This window comes from Trichomycterus rosablanca, chromosome 3, assembly GCF_030014385.1.
Source record: "Trichomycterus rosablanca isolate fTriRos1 chromosome 3, fTriRos1.hap1, whole genome shotgun sequence".
NCBI lineage: Eukaryota > Metazoa > Chordata > Actinopteri > Siluriformes > Trichomycteridae > Trichomycterus > Trichomycterus rosablanca.
In genome coordinates, this window is record NC_085990.1 from 24911922 (window position 1) to 24933443 (window position 21522).

The 21522-nt window shown below is 42.5% G+C and overlaps 1 protein-coding gene across 2 annotated transcripts in view; it reads right to left on the reverse strand.

The window, feature by feature from the left end:
• The window catches only part of rnpc3 (RNA-binding region (RNP1, RRM) containing 3), a 54732-nt gene that overhangs the window by 16382 nt on the left and 16828 nt on the right, over nucleotides 1–21522 (reverse strand). For both annotated transcript variants that reach the window (XM_062992004.1, XM_062992003.1), the window contains exons 7-9: nucleotides 7765–7833; nucleotides 6553–6692; nucleotides 4766–4891 (exon numbers count right to left, since the gene is read on the reverse strand). In XM_062992004.1, coding sequence (XP_062848074.1) covers nucleotides 4766–4891; nucleotides 6553–6692; nucleotides 7765–7833 — 335 coding nt within the window. The remainder of the gene's footprint in view (nucleotides 1–4765; nucleotides 4892–6552; nucleotides 6693–7764; nucleotides 7834–21522) is intronic.

Below are 21522 nucleotides of genomic sequence, written 5' to 3' on the forward strand. Positions count from 1 at the left end.
TTACATGTACACACATACATATACACACATACATATACACACATACATATACACACATACACAAACACACATAAACAAACACAAATGGAACTTTTTGGTAAAAACTCAACTCGACGTGTTTGGAGGAAGAAGAATGCTGAGTAAACACCATACCTACTGTGAAGCATGGGGGTGGAAAGATCATGCTTTGGGGGTGTTTTTCTGCAAAGGGGACAGGACGGCTGATCCGTGTTAAGGGAAGAATGAACGGGGCCATGTATCGTGAGATTTTAAGCCAAAACCTCCATCAGTGAGAGCATTGAAGATAGAACGTGGCTGGGTCTTCCAGCATGACAATGATCCCAAACACACCGCTCGGGCAACGAAGGAGTGGCTCCGTAAAAAGCATTTCAAGGTCCTGGAGTGGCCTAACCAGTCTCCAGACCTCAACCCCATAAAAAATTTGTGGAGTCCGTGTTGCCCAGCGACAGCCCCAAAACATCACTGCTCTAGAGGAAATCTGCATGGAGGAATGGGCCAAAATACCAGCTACAGTGTGTGCAAACCTGGTGAAGACTTACAGGAAACGTTTGACCTCTGTCATTGCCAACAAAGGTCATGTTACAAAGTATTGAGTTGAACTTTTGTTATTGACCAAATACTTATTTTCCACCATCATTTACAAATAAATTCTTTAAAAATCCTACAATGTGATTTCCTGGATTTTTTTTCTCATTTTGTCTCTCATAGTTGAAGTGTACCTATGATGAAAATTACAGACCTCTCTCATCTTTCTAAGTAGGAGAACCTGCACAATCAGTGGCTGACTAAATACTTTTTGGCCCCACTGTAACTACATAGGCAAGGGATTACCAAATGCCACTAAAAACTTTACTGTGCAAAAAAGAAACCTTATGTTAACCATGTCCAGAAGCGGCGTCGACTTCTCTGGGCTCTGAGGCATCTAGGATGGACCATCAGACAGTGGAAACATGTATTGTGGTCAAATAAACCAACATTCCAGGTCTTTTTTGGGAAAAAATGGACGTCGTGTGGTCCGGACCAAAGACTAAAAGGACCATCCAGACTGTTATCAGCAACAAGTCCAAAAGCCAGGGTCTGTCATGGTATGGGGTTGTGTCAGTCTTCAAGAAGGCAACTTGCATTGCAAGACAAGGCAAAAAAAACATGCTGCACACATTACAAATGCATGGCTGCAATAAAACATGGACCTGTCCCCATTAGAGAATGTGTGAAGAATTTGGAAACTTGGGACAGTGACAATCACAAACTGTTGCACACCTTAATACGTGTTTGAAAAAGTTTGGGACAAAATAATACCTGAAACACTTTCTGTGAGTTGAAGGGATGGCAAAATCACAAAATTGTAATTTTTACTGTTTACTGTTAACTTATTTGACTTTTTTCGGAATGTGTCACAGGCCTGAAATGCAGGAATGGATGTATATATCAAATGAAATTAAGTTGACGAGACAAAACATGAAATACTTATACTGCAATCCCAACTTCTCATTTCCACATTGTCCTAACTTTTTCTGATTTGGGACTGTAATTCAGTATTTAAGTACAGAAGTAGAGAAGATTGTTGTTCTCTACAGAGTATTGCTGCCTCATTAAGTCAAGATCAAACCTATATGTACAACGATTTTATTTTGATCAAAACATACAAACTAAACATACTCACATGAGGGTCTGGGATGTATTAAATGTTGGGCTGATCAAGGTTCCCTATAATTCATGTCAGGAGGCACCAGCTTTAACTAGCATAACAATCTGAGGGACTTGAATATGAGTCAAATCGTAACAGCAAGACAACTGGGTTGAAGTATGTCCAAAAAAGCAAGAGATGCTCTCAGGCAGACTTGGTAAGTTTCCACCGACCGGGGTTCAAGGTGTCTGATAAGGACCAAAAGCAGAGCTATTGGCAAATCCTGTTTCTTCAAAATCATGTAGACAGCTGGGCACATAAGAGTCATTTACCCATGGAAGAGACGCACCAGGATGCAGTGTAGAACAAAGTTTGTGATTTTGAACCTATAGCTAGTCATACATCACTATTCTTTCTTCACCCTAATCTGCGGGGTCACTGTCCTGTTGCAACACCCATCTGTGTTCAAGATTTAAGTATTTTAAGATAATATTGCCTTTTTAGTATTTTTGCAGTGCACCAAATTCATCAACAGTAACAGTATCATAAGACTACAACCACCAGCATCATAAGACTACAACCACCATGCTTTACAGTTGGTATAGTATTGTGGTCAAATTTCTCAATCTTTCTTTCATATGACCACAGAACAGAATGTTTTTCTCTGTGAGATTCTTGGATTTTATCTGACCATCTAGACCAACTTCCTTAATAGGTCATCTATTGCTGCTGTTTGAGTTGGTCATCTTCTAGACCTTCATCAGTGGTCACAGGACGCTTCCAACAGGGCGCTGTTGGCTGGATATTTTTGGTTGGTGGACTATTCTCAGTACAGCAGGGACAGTGAGGTGTTTAAAAACTCCATCAGTGCTGCTGTGTCTTATCCACTCATACCAGCACAACACACACTATTGTCACTGCAGTGCTGAAAATGACCCACCACCCAAATAATACCTGCTCTGTAGTGGTCCTGGGAGAGTCCTGACCATTGAAGAACAGCATGAAAGGCGGCTAACAAAGCATGCACAGAAACAGATGGACTACAGTCAGTAATTGTAGAACTACAAAGAGCTTCTATATGGTAAGTGGAGCTGATAAAATGGACAGTGAGTGTAGAAACAAGGAGGTGGTTTTAATGTTATGGCTGATCGGTGCATATACCAATGGTCATGCGACCTAAAGAAGCTTTGGAATGGCCGCAAGTGACTACAAACTTTTATAATCTATGGTCTGCTAGGGCTGGACGGTATGACGGTACATTCGGTATACCGTCTCTGAATGCTCATACGGTATGGATTTTTCATATACCGCCATGCCGTAACATAGTTAATTTAAACAGCTGTAGGTTTGAAAAGGCAGATCATATAATATTGTTCGCCACTTAAAGCACTATGGAGCGGCATGTGGATGAAGTAGTTGGCGTTAGCAGATGAGAGAGTTTTCCTCAATATGGTGAAAAAATAAACAAAAACAGTTGGAAGATGAAGAGAGGAAGACCAAATATGCACCAGAAAAAACTGCCAAAGAAATGAGGCATGTCGGCAGTTTAGAACAGACTAGAACACATATACTGTACGGTTTGTCGAGCCACAGCTGTTGCAAACAACGACATTATGAACGCAGCAACAATCCACATATGCAAGGACACGATTCCTCTACAGACAGTCGACTCTATAGATAGTATTTTAAAGCAATAATTAAAACAGTGGATTCCAGGTCTGTCTTACGGGGCAAAAATACTTCATTTTAGTTAAGGGTAATTGTACAATACTTAACCCTTTCATGCATGGTGGTCACTACAGTGGACAGCTATTTAAAAGTCATCATTTTCTGTGCGTAGGTTTTACTGTTATTAATGCATGACAGCCTTTTAAGAGGATGCTACCAAACAACCCAGTATGGTGCTACCATCTGGCCAATAATTGCAAGTGCAACAAATCATATGGTAAACCAAAATAGTTGACGGAATGTCAGAAACTCCATCTGCTGCAGGGATTTCGGTATCTTTGCTGGTAAATAAAATTTGAGCACAAAAAGAAACATCTAAGAATCATTGTGTTGTTCAAATACACAAGGTTCATTAGTTCACAAGGTTACATCAAACACAGTCATGGACAATTTTGTATCTCCAATTCACCTCACTTGCATGTCTTTGGACTGTGGGAGGAAACCGGAGCTCCCAGAGGAAACCCACACAGACACGGGGAGAACATGCAAACTCCACACAGAAAGGATCCAGACCACCCTACCTGGGGATCGAACCCAGGACCTTCTTGCTGTGAGGTGACAGTGCTAACCACTTAGCCGTCCACATATTAGGTTGTAAGAGGGTGGACATTCTGACATACAATTAGCCATTAGCTAGCAAGTGAGCAAAACCATGCTAGCATAAAAGTGAATTCAGACAAAGAATTATCTGCTTTTTAGTATGATTATTTTTAAAATTATCAAATCGTATTGCTTTTTCTCATATATCCCATAACAGGGTGGACATGTTATGGTTGACCATATAAGACTTTTAGGATAAATTGTGGAAAAAACAACATTAAAATGAGGAGTTCCTCATCTTCTCATCTTCCACAGTTGTTTTTCCTCCAGAAAGATCATGTGAGCTCCAGGAAATGATGTCAGTATGCAAAAAAGTTCTTCATTTTAAGAGAAATAACAGGGTGGACAGCAACTTAAGGGATGTGTGAAAAACCCTTATAATCAGCAATGAAATTAAATTTTACATTTAAACATTGTGTTTAGTATTAGAAAAGGTTAATTATTTCAGTAAGATGTTTAGAAATTGTATTGTTTAAAATTTACTTAATGAATACAATCAGTACTGGGGAAACACAAAAAGCACCAAATTGAAGGGCAAATAAGCAATAAAAATTTTATATACTGCAACTGTTTCACGCCTACTGATTCCATCACATATTGTGTCTATATTTTGAGGGGCTAAGCAATGCTTATAGTACTCAAAACCTTCATTACATACATGGTGAAATTAAAACGTTGTATATTCTATGCACTTATGACAGTAGAATAAGCCACAGCAAGGTTTGCAGGTCAGTCTAATGGGTGCAGTGCTTAAGGTATTTGAAATCATAGCTTGTGGTGTGTTGGTACCTGTGGGATTCTGGTTTGGTGGTGAACAGCAGATCCTTTAGCTTGGGTTTTTTCCTGGTGGAAGTCACCTTTGATCTCAGCTGTCTTTTGCATGGCTGGTTAACTAGCCCCATCAACCGAATCATTCTGTATGGAGGGCAGCAATAGAGCAGAAGCCACTGATTAAACATTTCTCATGTTTAAAAAACAAGATGGTGAGAAAAATAAAAATAGTGGTTCCTAGAGTGCTATGCTTCAGTGGGTACTGACAGGCTATTGTTCAAGGAGCGCTGAAAAAAAAAACCACATGGCTGTCTGAAGTTCACACACAACATCCTCCAGATAATTCTGATCCTTCACACACATACCAAAGAGCGTTTCTTAAATGTTGCCACAAAGCTGGAAGCAGGTAATTAAATTTATACACCCGTTTACAATGGGTGTGGTTGAAACATCTTAAGTCAGTGTTTATAAGGTGTATCCACACAGATTTGGTCAAAAACACATGCACACATTTAGTGCTGTAAAATATATAATCATCAAACTACTTTAAATGTTGGACAAATTTTCATTCATTGAAGGAAAACTGCTGTTCAGGCATTAATGGTCTTATAAGATTTGAATAAATCTTCAACACATGAAACAATAATTTTATATGTAAAAGCTGAATTCTGTGTTTGCTCGTGTCATCTTTATGTTAAAATGATTAGAAAATCTGAAGAATTTAGAGGAAAATAGAGGTCAGAGGCAAGTACTTTTCACAGAACTGTAGTTGTACAGTAAACAGAGATCTTGTGATATGATTGTCAATTTTTCCAACATCAGTAGCACAGAAACGACGACCAGGTTCTGCTAGCACACCAGCGCCGAGATTCTGAACTCCTCGGTTCGAAACTCTGCGTTGCCACCGGTCAGCTGGGCACCATCTAGCGGGCATAATTGCCAGTGCCTGCAGCAGTCACGTTTCTGCTAGCGTGGGATGACCGGACTATGTGGGTGGGGTCTTCAAACACTGCGTATGGACCCTGATTAGCAGATAGAGAGGCGCCTGTGCAGAGTGCATAGGTGAAAAAGGGTTCCGCAAAGGGCTGCGCCCGGGTCGGAGGAGGCGTGAGCAGCAATATACCCACTTCTACTGCAATTAGGGATCCCCCAGCAGCAGAGGACAAATTGACTATATGCTAAATTGGGAGAAAATGCATAAATAAAATAGAAAAAAATAGCACAGAAACTACAACCAGTAGGTTGAAACAGGGGGGCATTAATAAAAATGTTTAATTTCATTCCTATGAGCAGTTCCTGACATTCATCATTTCATTTTAACATTATGGTAACATGAGATCAACAACTGACTTCAGTCCTGCTTTGAGGTGCCAATTTGGAAGCAGGAACTTCTGGTGATGCATGGATCAGACTGCTCATTAGGGTCTGTATGGATTCTGTAATATGGTTAGTCAAGCTAGACCTATTTATGTAAGTGCTAAAGACACTAGTTATAGTCTATAGTAATTACTAACTAGAATCACAGAGGCGCTCGGGTCATATCCTGACTTAAAGAGTTCCAATCACAGACCATGCTAGCAACCTGGCAGGGAGTCCAAACCGATACAATTAACCGTGTGTGGGGGAAAGGGTTACATAACTGGTCGAGCGGGTTACATAACTGCTGTGCACTTGCGACCTCTGCTGTCTGGTCAAGATGCCAGCACTATGCTGGGGTATTTACATTCAAGAGTGGTACAGTTCTATGTGAGATGCTTTAATGTGGATGGGGGTACAAACAGCAGGAAAAAAAGCATTTGCCTGACCTCTCTTTATCTTCGTCATCCTCGCTCTCGTACTCGGATTCCTCGTCACCGCTGTCACCCACAGGCAGCGGGGGGTTCTCAGGGGGCAAGGTGGGTGGTAGGGGCACCATGTGAGGAAAGGGGCTGTGAGCGATCTCGAACTGAAACATAGAGAAAGTTATCTTATTCAACAGACGTTACTCTTTAATAAAATGAGATCACATTTTATATACATTCTACCAGGGGCTCGGGTGGCACAGCGGTAAAACATGCTAGTCCATTACCGCTGAGATTCGGGGTTCAAATCTCGGTGATGCTGTGAGCCGATCAGGCATTTACACAGGCCTCTTATGACCGGAATGAATAACAATCAGAGCACTGAGCATATGAGACACCTGAATGTGGCAGTTCTCAGATGCATCAATACAATCTGAGTTTAAAAGGATCTGCCATGAAGTATGGGATAAACTGCCCAAATCCTGTCTGTTCAAACAGCTGAGTGACTTGCTGTCTTCAAAAGACAACTGAAGACCCACCTGTTTACTAAGCATTTATTACTTATAAGCACTTATAACACTTATTCTCCCTTTATCTCCCGATGTAGCGTAGTCAATTTGTCCGCTGCTGTGGATCCCTGATTGCGTTCGAGGAGGGTATATTGCTGTTCATGTGCCCTCTGTCACATGCACAGTCCTAGTGGACCCCTTCTTTACGCCCGTGCTTCTGCAAGGGCGCCTCGGTTTGCTAACCAGGGACCTTGAACAGCATTTAAAGACCCCACCTACTTGGTCCGGTCATTTCCCCACCCAGCAGACATGATGGCCAATTTGTACCTGTTGTAGGCACTGCGCTAGATGGCGCCCAGCCGACCGGTAGCAGAGCCGAGATTCAGCCGGGTGTAGAGGAATATCCCGCTACACCACCTGGACGCCAACAGATGTGGTCTTTGACTGTTTTCCAATTGTACTACAGGAACTAAATAAGCACAAGTCATGCTGGATGAGAGCGACTGCTAAATGGTGTTAATGTAAATCCAAGTGTGCAAAGCTTGTAGAGACATATGTAAGAAGACCTAAAGAAGCTTTAACAATATATTGAAAGGGTCTGAACACTTTGGTGAATATATTTCAGTGATTTTTAATCCATGTTAAACGTTTTCACTTCGTCTACAGCCATCTACAGTTTATATAAGCGATCATTATCTTATATAATTATTATCATCCATTATCTCACCATAGGAGGAGGGGTGATAACAGGTCCAAAAGGGCACGGCAGGTTCATCTTGTTCATCAGGTGAAGAACCTGCGAAGGAACAATTAGAAACTATCAGCAAAGACCAGCTGATGAGCTGTGTTTGTGTGTGTTCATATTTTGCCTTTGTGCACCTGCTGTTTCGTGTCTCGTTGACAATAATTGGGAGCCAGACTCCATATGCAGCCAAGATTGCTGTGTGGGATTAGATTTCCCAGACGACCACAGAAGTAAGCTACCACCACCATGAGGACAAATTGAGAACAGCATCCAGTACTTCTACTGAAGCATTCCTTTTTTTCCCGTCAGATCATTTAGCCACACCCGTTGCTATACAAGGTGCATAAGCAAAACTATATCAAATCAATTACATGCCTTCATGTTCCAGCATGACTGTGTCACTGAGCACATCACTTGCACAAGTTTGACAGAACACACTCTTAGGATGAACTGCAATGTCCAATATGTACCAGGCTTTTTTTTTTATTATGAATGGACACAAACTCACACAGAAAGCCTTCCATTGTTTTGGAATAGCATGTCCAACAAGCTTACGGTCAGGCATCCACATCATTTTGGCAAAGCACAGACACAGCAGGGAGAAACTTATTCTCACTGTTCAACAACACCCTGAACTGTTGGATTCCACTTTCAATTAAAAGCATGTCATAGCCGCTCAGGTGGTGCAGCGGTAAAACGCGCTAGCACACCAGAGCTGAGATTTCGAACATATCGTTTTGAATCTCAGCTATTATATCCGGCTAAGGCTGAGCGGCCAGATGATTGGCCTGTTGTTCAGATATTGGGCGGGACTATGCCAGATGGGGTCTCTCTCCCATGACTGGTGCAATTACGACCTCTGCTGGCTGATTGATGGCGCCTGCACAGAGATGAGAAAAAGAGTGCTGTCAGGGTGTGTCTCTCCATACACAACGCTGAGCTGCACTGAACTTGTCAAAGTGCAGGTGATAAAATGCATACGGCATGCTGCCCACGGGTCCGAGGGGGTGTGGGTTAGCTTCGTTCTCCTCAATCAGAGCAGGGATCGGCATTGCATGACGAGGAAGCATGACGCAATCGGGCAATTGGACGCGCCAAAAGGGAGAAATATATATATGTATGTACATATACATATACAGTATATACATATATATACATATATATGTATGTACAGTGTATCACAAAAGTGAGTACACCCCTCACATTTCTGCAGATATTTAAGTATATCTTTTCATGGGACAACACTGACAAAATGACACTTTGACACAATGAAAAGTAGTCTGTGTGCAGCTTATATAACAGTGTAAATTTATTCTTCCCTCAAAATAACTCAATATACAGCCATTAATGTCTAAACCACCGGCAACAAAAGTGAGTACACCCCTTAGTGAAAGTTCCTGAAGTGTCAATATTTTGTGTGGCCACCATTATTTCCCAGAACTGCCTTAACTCTCCTGGGCATGGAGTTTACCAGAGCTTCACAGGTTGCCACTGGAATGCTTTTCCACTCCTCCATGACGACATCACGGAGCTGGCGGATATTCGAGACTTTGCGCTCCTCCACCTTCCGCTTGAGGATGCCCCAAAGATGTTCTATTGGGTTTAGGTCTGGAGACATGCTTGGCCAGTCCATCACCTTTACCCTCAGCCTCTTCAATAAAGCAGTGGTCGTCTTAGAGGTGTGTTTGGGGTCATTATCATGCTGGAACACTGCCCTGCGACCCAGTTTTCGGAGGGAGGGGATCATGCTCTGCTTCAGTATTTCACAGTACATATTGGAGTTCATGTGTCCCTCAATGAAATGTAACTCCCCAACACCTGCTGCACTCATGCAGCCCCAGACCATGGCATTCCCACCACCATGCTTGACTGTAGGCATGACACACTTATCTTTGTACTCCTCACCTGATTGCCGCCACACATGCTTGAGACCATCTGTACCAAACAAATTAATCTTGGTCTCATCAGACCATAGGACATGGTTCCAGTAATCCATGTCCTTTGTTGACATGTCTTCAGCAAACTGTTTGCGGGCTTTCTTGTGTAGAGACTTCAGAAGAGGCTTCCTTCTGGGGTGACAGCCATGCAGACCAATTTGATGTAGTGTGCGGCGTATGGTCTGAGCACTGAAAGGCTGACCCCCCACCTTTTCAATCTCTGCAGCAATGCTGACAGCACTCCTGCGCCTATCTTTCAAAGACAGCAGTTGGATGTGACGCTGAGCACGTGCACTCAGCTTCTTTGGACGACCAACGCGAGGTCTGTTCTGAGTGGACCCTGCTCTTTTAAAACGCTGGATGATCTTGGCCACTGTGCTGCAGCTCAGTTTCAGGGTGTTGGCAATCTTCTTGTATCCTTGGCCATCTTCATGTAGCGCAACAATTCGTCTTTTAAGATCCTCAGAGAGTTCTTTGCCATGAGGTGCCATGTTGGAACTTTCAGTGACCAGTATGAGAGAGTGTGAGAGCTGTACTACTAAATTGAACACACCTGCCCCCTATGCACACCTGAGACCTAGTAACACTAACAAATCACATGACGTTTTGGAGGGAAAATGACAAGCAGTGCTCAATTTGGACATTTAGGGGTGTAGTCTCTTAGGGGTGTACTCACTTTTGTTGCCGGTGGTTTAGACATTAATGGCTGTATATTGAGTTATTTTGAGGGAAGAATAAATTTACACTGTTATATAAGCTGCACACAGACTACTTTTCATTGTGTCAAAGTGTCATTTTGTCAGTGTTGTCCCATGAAAAGATATACTTAAATATATGCAGAAATGTGAGGGGTGTACTCACTTTTGTGATACACTGTATATATATATATATATATATATATATATATATATATAAAGGGTGGGCCATTTATATGGATACACCTAAATAAAATGGGAATGGTTGGTGATATTAACTTCCTGTTTGTGGCACATTAGTATATGGGAGGGGGGAAACTTTTCAAGATGGGTGGTGACCATGGCGGCCATTTTGAAGTCGGCCATTTTGGATCCAACTTTAGTTTTTTCAATGGGAAGAGGGTCATGTGACACATCAAACTTATTGAGAATTTCACAAGAAAAACAATGGTGTGCTTGGTTTTAACGTAACTTTATTCTTTTATGAGTTATTTACAAGCTTCTCTTTGTTCTCTTTGGGCCAGTGATAGCTCAGTGGTTAAGGTACTGGACTAGTAAACAGAAGGTTGCCGGTTCAAGCCCCGCCACCACCAAGTTGCCACTGTTGGGTCCCTGAGCAAGGCCCTTAACCCTCAATTGCTCATTGTGTAAGTCGCTTTGGATAAAAGCGTCTGCTAAATGCTGAAAATGTAAATGTTTACAGCCATTGACATGTCGCAGAGGTTAACACGTGAGGAGCGGATAGAAATTGTGTTGATGTCTGGTGAATGCAGTACCCGGGTCATTGCAGCAGATTTCAATGCAAGACACCCTACGAGACCACCCATCTCCCATGCTACAGTTAGCAAACTGCTTGCCAAGTTTCGTGAAACTGGTTCAGTGTTGGATTTGCCAAAATGTGGACGCATGAAAACAAGCAATTCAGCAAGAGCCCACAGCGTAGCACTCGCCGCATGTCACTGGAGAGTGGCATCAGTCGAACATCCTTTCGGCGGATATTAGCTACTCACAAATGGCACCCTTACAAACTCCAGCTGCTGCAGCATCTCAACGAGGATGACCCAGATCGGCGCACTGAATTTGCAGAATGGGCAAAACAAAAATTGGAACAGGACCCTCAGTTTACACAGAACATTTTGTTCAGTGATGAGGCAAACTTTTATGTGAATGGTGAAGTTAACAAACAAAACCACCGCTATTGGTCTGACACTAACCCACATTGGATAGATCCCTCCAAGACTGTTGGAACACAAAAATTGATGGTATGGTGTGGTATATGGGGTACAAAGATAGTGGGGCCATTCTTCATCAATGGAAACCTCAAGGCCACTGGATATTTGAAATTGCTACATGATGATGTGTTTCCCGCTTTATGCACTGAAGCTGGCACGTTCCCTGAGTTTTTCCAGCAAGATGGTGCACCACCACATTATGGGTGTCAGGTCCGAGCATTCCTAGATGAACAGTTTCCTGGAAAGTGGATTGGTCGTCGTGGGCCAGTTGAATAGCCCCCAAGGTCTCCCGATCTGACCCCCTTAGACTTTTATCTTTGGGGTCATCTGAAGGCAATTGTCTATGCTGTGAAGATACGAGATGTGCAGCACCTGAAACTACGGATACTGGAAGCCTGTGCTAGCATTTCTTCTGCGGTGTTGCTATCAGTGTGTAAAGAGTGGGAGAAGAGGGTTGCATTGACAATCCAACACAATGGGCAGCACTTTGAACACATTTTATAAGTGGTCAGGAACTTGTAAATAACTCATGAAAGAATAAAGTTACGTTAAAACCAAGCACACCATTGTTTTTCTTGTGAAATTCTCAATAAGTTTGATGTGTCACATGACCCTCTTCCCATTGAAAAAACTAAAGTTGGATCCAAAATGGCCGACTTCAAAATGGCCGCCATGGTCACCACCCATCTTGAAAAGTTTTCCCCCTCCCATATACTAATGTGCCACAAACAGGAAGTTAATATCACCAACCATTCCCATTTTATTTAGGTGTATCCATATATAGTTGATGTAAGGTGACCTTGAGTGTCATGAAAGGTGCCAATAAATAAAATGTATTATTATTATTATTATTATTATTAAATGGCCCACCCTGTATATATATATATGTATACATAAAGCATGTCATAGCCGTTCAGGTGGCGCAGTGGTAAAACACGCTAGCACACCAGCGTGTCGAATCGTTTCGAATCTCAGCTCTGCCATCCGGCTGGGCTGGGCAGCTACATGAACAACGATTGGCTGTTGTTCACACAGGGTGGGAAAGTCGGACCAGGGTTCCTCATAACTGATGCAATTACGACCTCTGCTGGCTGATTGATGGCACCTGCACAGAGTCGAGGAATAATGCGTTGACCAGGGTGTGGCTCTCCATACACAAAAAGCTGATCCACATATAAACTCGCCTCATGCAGGTGAAAAGATGCAGTCGGTATTGCACACTTGTCATGTGTCAGTTGCGCCGCTCCTCAGTCAGCAGTGGAGGGTAGTATCGGTACAGAGAAAGCGTAATGCAATCAGGGTAATTGGATACGAATAGATTAGGGAGAAAATTGGGGGGGGGGGGGATTGCAAGAAAAAAAACATGTAATTGTGGGAAAAAATAATCCTAGAATCACTTGTTGTGATTTAATTTGGCCTTTGAAGAAATAGGTGAAGGTTCAAGAACCCACATCTGCTTTTTTGTTTTCATGGCTCCAAATGTTGACGTTGCCTGAACTAAAACACATTTCATACAAAACTGCATGTGAATAAACCGTCAGTACTGTTAGTGAATATTGTGCTTTTGGCCGGGAAACTACTGTATTTTACCCCTCTTTCCCGCCGTCCTCCCGTATTAGTATTTTCCTGTAAATTTCCCGTATTATATTATAATTTTAAAAAACATTCCTGTGCCTCTCCAAACTGAAATGTCACTAACCTCGCGAAAACTGCCACCCAGGCTGCTGCAAGTGGCAGTTCTCGCGAGGTTAGTGCGGACAGCGGGAACAAACCTGGAACAGGGAGAGATGGATGGATGCAAGGAGAGAGAGGGCATTCCTGCCAAAAAAGTAAAGACTGCATGTAAATATCTAGAGAAATGGGACATCGAATTTACCTTTCTAAAAAGGAGAAGAAAATAAAATGTGTTTCACTTTAAGACAAGCAATGTGTATATATGCTGAAAATATGTAAAATAAATAAATGTGCTTCAATTCCCTTTTGTGTTTTCATTTAGGCTGTATTATAAGAATTACATACAGTGTATCACAAAAGTGAGTACACCCCTCACATTTCTGCAAATATTTCATTATATCTTTTCATGGGACAACACTATAGACATGAAACTTGGATATAACTTAGAGTAGTCAGTGTACAGCTTGTATAGCAGTGTAGATTTACTGTCTTCTGAAAATAACTCAACACACAGCCATTAATGTCTAAATAGCTGGCAACATAAGTGAGTACACCGCACAGTGAACATGTCCAAATTGTGCCCAAATGTGTCGTTGTCCCTCCCTGGTGTCATGTGTCAAGGTCCCAGGTGTAAATGGGGAGCAGGGCTGTTAAATTTGGTGTTTTGGGTACAATTCTCTCATACTGGCCACTGGATATTCAACATGGCACCTCATGGCAAAGAACTCTCTGAGGATGTGAGAAATAGAATTGTTGCTCTCCACAAAGATGGCCTGGGCTGTAAGAAGATTGCTAACACCCTGAAACTGAGCTACAGCATGGTGGCCAAGGTCATACAGCGGTTTTCCAGGACAGGTTCCACTCGGAACAGGCTTCGCCAGGGTCGACCAAAGAAGTTGAGTCCACGTGTTCGGCGTCATATCCAGAGGTTGGCTTTAAAAAATAGACACATGAGTGCTGCCAGCATTGCTGCAGAGGTTGAAGACATGGGAGGTCAGCCTGTCAGTGCTCAGACCATACGCCGCACACTGCATCAACTCGGTCTGCATGGTCGTCATCCCAGAAGGAAGCTGACGCACAAGAAAGCCCGCAAACAGTTTGCTGAAGACAAGCAGTCCAAGAACATGGATTACTGGAATGCCCTGTGGTCTGACGAGACCAAGATAAACTTGTTTGGCTCAGATGGTGTCCAGCATGTGTGGCGGCGCCCTGGTGAGAAGTATCAAGACAACTGTATCTTGCCTACAGTCAAGCATGGTGGTGGTAGCATCATGGTCTTGGGCTGCATGAGTGTTGCTGGCACTGGGGAGCTGCAGTTCATTGAGGGAAACATGAATTCCAACATGTACTGTGACATTCTGAAACAGAGCATGATCCCCTCCCTTCGAAAACTGGGCCTCATGGCAGTTTTCCAACAGGATAACGACCCCAAACACAACCTCCAAGATGACAACTGCCTTGCTGAGGAAGCTGCAGGTAAAGGTGATGGACTAAACCCAATTGAGCACCTGTGGCGCATCTTCAAGTGGAAGGTGGAGGAGTTCAAGGTGTCTAACATCCACCAGCTCCGTGATGTCATCATGGAGGAGTGGAAGAGGATTCCAGTAGCAACCTGTGCAGCTCTGGTGAATTCCATGCCCAGGAGGGTTAAGGCAGTGCTGGATAATAATGGTGGTCACACAAAATATTGACACTTTGGGCACAATTTGGACATGTTCACTGTGGGGTGTACTCACTTATGTTGCCAGCTATTTAGACATTAATGGCTGTGTGTTGAGTTATTTTCAGAAGACAGTAAATCTACACTGCTATACAAGTTGTACACTGACTACTCTAAGTTATATCCAAGTTTTATTTCTATAGTGTTGTCCCATGAAAAGATATAATAAAATATTTGCAGAAATGTGAGGGGTGTACTCACTTTTGTGATACACTGTATGTAGGAATGTCCACAGCATTTCAGTGTCAACAAAGGTAGGCCTATCAGATTCTGATCATCTAATTGTAGTTTGTAAGTGGTTCACAGGTGGTTATTTTAGATTTCTTGTAAACCTGTCTTAAAATGTAAGGGATACTGAACCTCGGTTGGGCTGGTGAGACGGCTTGAAGCGCGCGGCGGAAAATTTCCCTTATTTTTAAATCCAAAACTTGACAGGTATGGGTTGTAGCAAACTAGATTTGAAATTGTGTGTGTTCATATTAAGGGTGTTTTTAAGCAAAAACTACATTCAGCACAGATAAACTCACAAGCGATGGACTGCATTAAGCTTAAATCTGCATCTTACATTTACATTTTACATTTTCAGCATTTAGCAGATGCCTTTATCCAAAGGGACTTACAATTAAGACTGTATACATTGAAAGCAATTGAGAATTAAGGGCCTTGCTCAAGGGCCTAACAAAGGTAAGTTAGCAAATGCGAGGCTTGAACCAGCAACCTTCCAATTACTGGTCCTGTACCTTAACCGCTGAGCTATCCCTGCCCCTGTGGTGGTCCTGTGGGGGTCCTGACCACTGAAGAACAGCATAAAAGGGGGCTAACAAAGCATTCAGAGAAACAGATGGACTACAGTCAGTAATTGTAGAACTACAAAGTGCTCTTATATGGTAAGTGGAGCTAATAAAATGGACAGTGAGTGTAGAAACAAGGAGGTTGTCCAAATTTCTGGCATTTAAAGCACCTTACTGCGTTAGGGATATGCAGGTTAATGTTTACTCTTTGGTACCCTATCAGAATCTTAGCTGGTGGTTGGGTTTTACTAAAGGTTAGGATATATGTCTTCGTTTTTCAAGCTTTATCTGTTTAATGTTTGTAACATCTTGAGGTGCCAGTTCCAGTGCTGTTTCTGCTTCCTCCATATCTGTGAGGTCCCTAGTACAGATCCCGACTTTGCTATTATTTAGAGTTGTATCCAAAGAGGCTTTTATGCAGATGCCTGTTAAGTCCTTGGTGCTTAGTAAGTTATCAGCTTGTACCTTGTAGTCACTTCACCAGTATTTGTCCTGATCTCAGCTTTCTCACATTTTTCACTTTCCCAGCAATTCTTGCAATGCCTTTATAATTAATACAATTTAGCCAGTTCTCATTTTATAAGGGGAAGTTAAAGTTAGCCATTAGGTGTTATTAGGTGTTATTCCAGGTCAGGTTTTAATATTCATGATTGAAAGTTATATAAGCCATCATCCTACTGCCTACCCACCCCAGAGCCCAACAAGGGGGTGCAAAACTCCAGCAGATATGCACCAGGGCTATAGGTATGGTATACTCGAGCAACAGATAGTACTGTTGCTTGATTGACCCTAAACCAGTGAGTGCATTTTAGGGGCCTGACCATCCTTGATAGGAGCGGGCCTCTCCAACCTCGCATCTATGTGCATTAGGGACGAAACTGCTGTGCACCCGCAGCGACCACTCCTCTTAAACACCAGGATCCTTTTTCTCACACCTAAGGGCAAACAAGGCATCTCATTTGTTTGCCTCTTACAAACAGCATGAGGAAGCTGATTACCTATTCTACACCAGGTTCCCACAGGAGTTTTAGAATGTGTTGCAGGTCTAAAATGCAGGAATGGATGTACAGGGGTTGGACAAAATAACTGAAACACCTGGTTTTAGACCACAATAATTTATTAGTATGGTGTAGGGCCTCCTTTTGCGGCCAATACAGCGTCAATTCGTCTTGGAAATGACATATACAAGTCCTGCACAGTGGTCAGACGGATTTTAAGCCATTCTTCTTGCAGGATAGTGGCCAGGTCACTACGTGATGCTGGTGGAGGAAAACGTTTCCTGACTCGCTTCTCCAAAACACCCCAAAGTGGCTCAATAATATTTAGATCTGGTGACTGTGCAGGCCATGGGAGATGTTCAACTTCACTTTCATGTTCATCAAACCAATCTTTCACCAGTCTTGCTGTGTGTATTGGTGCATTGTCATCCTGATACACGGCACCGCCATTGGATGCACATGGTCCTCCAGAATGGTTCGGTAGTCCTTGGCAGTGACGCGCCCATCTAGCACAAGTATTGGGCCAAGGGAATGCCATGATATGGCAGCCCAAACCATCACTGATCCACCCCCATGCTTCACTCTGGGCATGCAACAGTCTGGGTGGTATGCTTCTTTGGGGCTTCTCCATACCGTAACTCTCCCGGATGTGGGGAAAACAGTAAAGGTGGACTCATCAGAGAACAATACATGTTTCACATTGTCCACAGCCCAAGATTTGCGCTCCTTGCACCATTGAAACCGACGTTTGGCATTGGCACGAGTGACCAAAGGTTTGGCTATAGCAGCCCGGCCGTGTATATTGACCCTGTGGAACTCCCGACGGACAGTTCTATTTAATTCTGCACATTTAATTCTGCCGTGATTTGGGCAGCCGTGGTTTTATGTTTTTTGGATACAATCCGGGTTAGCACCCGAACATCCCTTTCAGACAGCTTCCTCTTGCGTCCACAGTTAATCCTGTTGGATGTGGTTTGTCCTTCTTGGTGGTATGCTGACATTACCCTGGATACCGTGGCTCTTGATACATCACAAAGACTGTCTTGGTCACAGATGCGCCAGCAAGACGTGCACCAACAATTTGTCCTCTTTTGAACTCTGGTATGTCACCCATAATGTTGTGTGCATTGCAATATTTTGAGCAAAACTGTGCTCTTACCCTGCTAATTGAACCTTCACACTGCTCTTACTGGTGCAATGTGCAATTAATGAAGATTGGCCACCAGACTGGTCCAATTTAGCCATGAAACCTCCCACACTAAAATGACAGGTGTTTCAGTTATTTTGTCCAACCCCTGTATATAAACAATAGGAATAAAATGGGGCCAGACAAAACATGAAGTATCTTGGGTTCAAACTGTCTGCAATGAAATAAAAGTCAATGTAAGAAACACTGCATATTTGTATTAGCATTTTCCATACCGTCCCAACTTTTTCTGATTCGCAGCAGATGAACTAAAAGCAGTCTGGAAGGTTCGCTGTATGCTAATTAGCCCTGACCTGATGTAGTTCATGTGGCTTAGAACGGTCCTGTTTAGGCATTTTAGATTAAATATTATGATGTATTTATTAGGATTTTAATGTTTTACGTCATGTTTTACACACCTTGGTTGCATTCATGACAGAAACGGTAGTAACACGTAACACAAGATTCATCAGTTCAAGTATTTTTAATGTTAAACACAGTCACAGACAATTTTGTATCTCTAATTCACCTCTCTTGCATGTTTTTGGACTGTGGGAGGGAACCGGAGCTCCCGGAGGAAACCCACACAGACACTGGGAGAACATGCAAACTCCACATAAAAGGACCTGGACTGCCCCACCTGGGGATCGAAAACCAGGACCTTCTTGCTGTAAGGCAACAGTGCTACCCACTGAGCCACCGTACCACCCTATTGATGTATTATGATGTATTATTGAGCTAGCATGCTCATCAGCATTCCCTTCTTTTGTGTTGATGGAACGATTGTTTAAGAACAATTTGAATAATCTCTCTGTTAGTGTTGACAACATCTAGACCAGAGGTGTCAAACTCATTTTCACCGAGGGCCACATCAGCATTATTGTGGCCCTCAAAGGGCCGATTGTAACGTATTCTGCAGTGATTGCAGTCTGTTGTTATTCTTGGAGGCTAAATTCTGCATTTATATTGTCGTCCTTTACCACAGACACAGCCTCATAACACAAGAGACGCACCGTTTTATCTTCCTGAAGCACAAACTTGTTTTCATTTTCATAAAATTCCTCCTTCTGCTTAATTTTCTTACTTATCTTCTTGTACATTTTGGGATTATGTGTAAATATTTTTTAACATCATCTACTGGTGGGATGTGTCACTTTGCAGGTCACAAAATCAGAATGCATTTTGAGAGAAGCAGTTAATGTAGGATTTTACAGTGTATTTTAAGACAATTGTTCTGCCCTCACTAATAGTTTATCCCCCTTTCTCAGCTAGACAGACAGACAGACAGCTCTCTTCAGAATACAGTCGGTTTTATTTGCTTCCCAGCTGTGTGATACACTGTGTGCACCAGAATGAAGTAAAAATACAAACAATAAAAACAATAAAGAACTTAATACAGTAAAAGCACACAGCTGAAGTCAAGTGTTACATCTGGTACAATATGAGATTTAACCAAACGTAAAATAGCGCTAGGGAGTTAGCATTTTGTGTAAAGATACTAATTGCTATAGTAACGGTAACAATTGTATTTAATTACGGTAAATTTGTAACTAAAACGCTGTGATGTAATCACTAAACATTTACAAACAACTGAGAATATAAACGCCACTACTTACAGACGATGCTTTGGTATTATATTGCAAGATAATTATCTGTATTTATTTATTATCGTTTACATTACTGACTACGCTACCCCACGTTCTTTTCGCCGTAAAAGTCACATGGCTTCTCAGCAAAGGTCAAAATTAGTTGCCATGACTACGATGTCAACGGTTGCCATTTAAAGGTGCAGAAGTCCCATTAAATTATAAGCGCGTCTCTGTAACTACTCGAACCATCACAATAATCGTACAGTCGTTTAAGCTCTCGCGGGCCATATACAATGACGTGGCGGGCCGGATGTGGCCCGCGGGCCGTGAGTTTGACACCCCTGATCTAGACGCTTGAGTGGCGCAGAGGTATATTAAGCTTGCCCACCGCTACTGAGATCTGAGTTCACATCTCATCAGAAGCTGCCTACACAGACATGATTGACTATGTCTGAGGGAAAGTGGGGGTGGGTTGGGAAGTGGGCTTTGGATGGCCGAGGATCCAATGGATTGGCGCCCTGTGCGGGGTGTATTCCTGCCGTGTGCTCAGTGGTTTTTTTTGAAAACCAACCCATGTGACTCTTACCAGGTAAAAGCAGTAGTACAAAAATTTAAATGAAATGACATGTCTGCAACACTAAGACACTGGATGTAAAAAGGCACAAACCGGGTGGAAGAAATGGCAGCAATATCACTCAAAGGTGCTAAAGTACCAATTATTAGTGACTAATTTGTATTTCATATGAGCTTTACACTGATACTGTACCTAGTATACAGAAAGTATCCACCAAGATGTCACTGTTGGGTCCCTAAGCATCTGCATGCATTGTATTCAGTCACAACTGTAGGTCACTCTAAATAAATGTTGTAAATGTAAATACTCTGGCTGTGCTCCAAATCAAGCACTAAGTAGTGCACTAAGGTCGGTAGTAGCCCAGTGGTTGAAGTACTTACATTATGAACAGTAATCAAAAGGTAGTTCAAAGACAACCACAATGTTGTCATTGTTGGGCCCCTAAGCAAGACCTTTATCCCTCAATTGCTTGAATTGTAGTCAATCACACTTGTAAGTCGTTTTAAATGAAAGTGTATCGGTAATGGCCAAAGCAAGCAGTGATACCATGATGACAATTCTGACATGGGAACTTCCTATTACCCCATTGTAGCAGTCTCATGCTAAATAATCCAATTATACTAGTAACAAAGGCTCTGTGGGCAAATATTTTTCATGACCCTGCTTGAGAAGATCATGTGTGCTGTTTCACAATGCTTATTTTAACTTCCAGAGATCAGTAACACGTACAGAGAGTCACACAATTTTCTCTGTTATTCGCCATTCCTGTATAGGCACCTGTACAGACCAGCCAGCAGAGGCCACAGTTCCAGCAGCAATAAAGATTCCTTTCGACCCTCGCATATATAGCACGTTAGACAGCAGAGTGCCATAATCCAACTATTTCAATGCCACTGGCTAATAAAATACATATCTGTAAGACTCCAGTGGTAAGAGCGCTTTATTAAACATGGCAGACTAGTGTAACGTGTTCAGGTTCAGTCCTGTTAAGTGTGAAGTGGAGGAGTTGCATTTCTAGAACGTGTTCATTCAAAGCAAATTTAATTGTGAGTGAATACAATTTGAGCAACTGAGTGTTAAGGCCCTTGCTTAGGGATTCAACAGTGGCAACTTGGCAGTGGTGGGGGAACAGGTATCTACACCGACCAGGCATAACATTATGAGCACTGACAGGTGAAGTGAATAACACTGATTATCTCTTCATCACGGCACCTGTTAGTGGGTGGGATATATTAGGCAGCAAGTGAACATTTTATCCTCAAAGTTGATGTGTTAGAAGCAGGAAAAATGGACAAGCGTGAGGATTGGAGCGAGTTTGACAAGGGCCAAATTGTGATGGCTAGA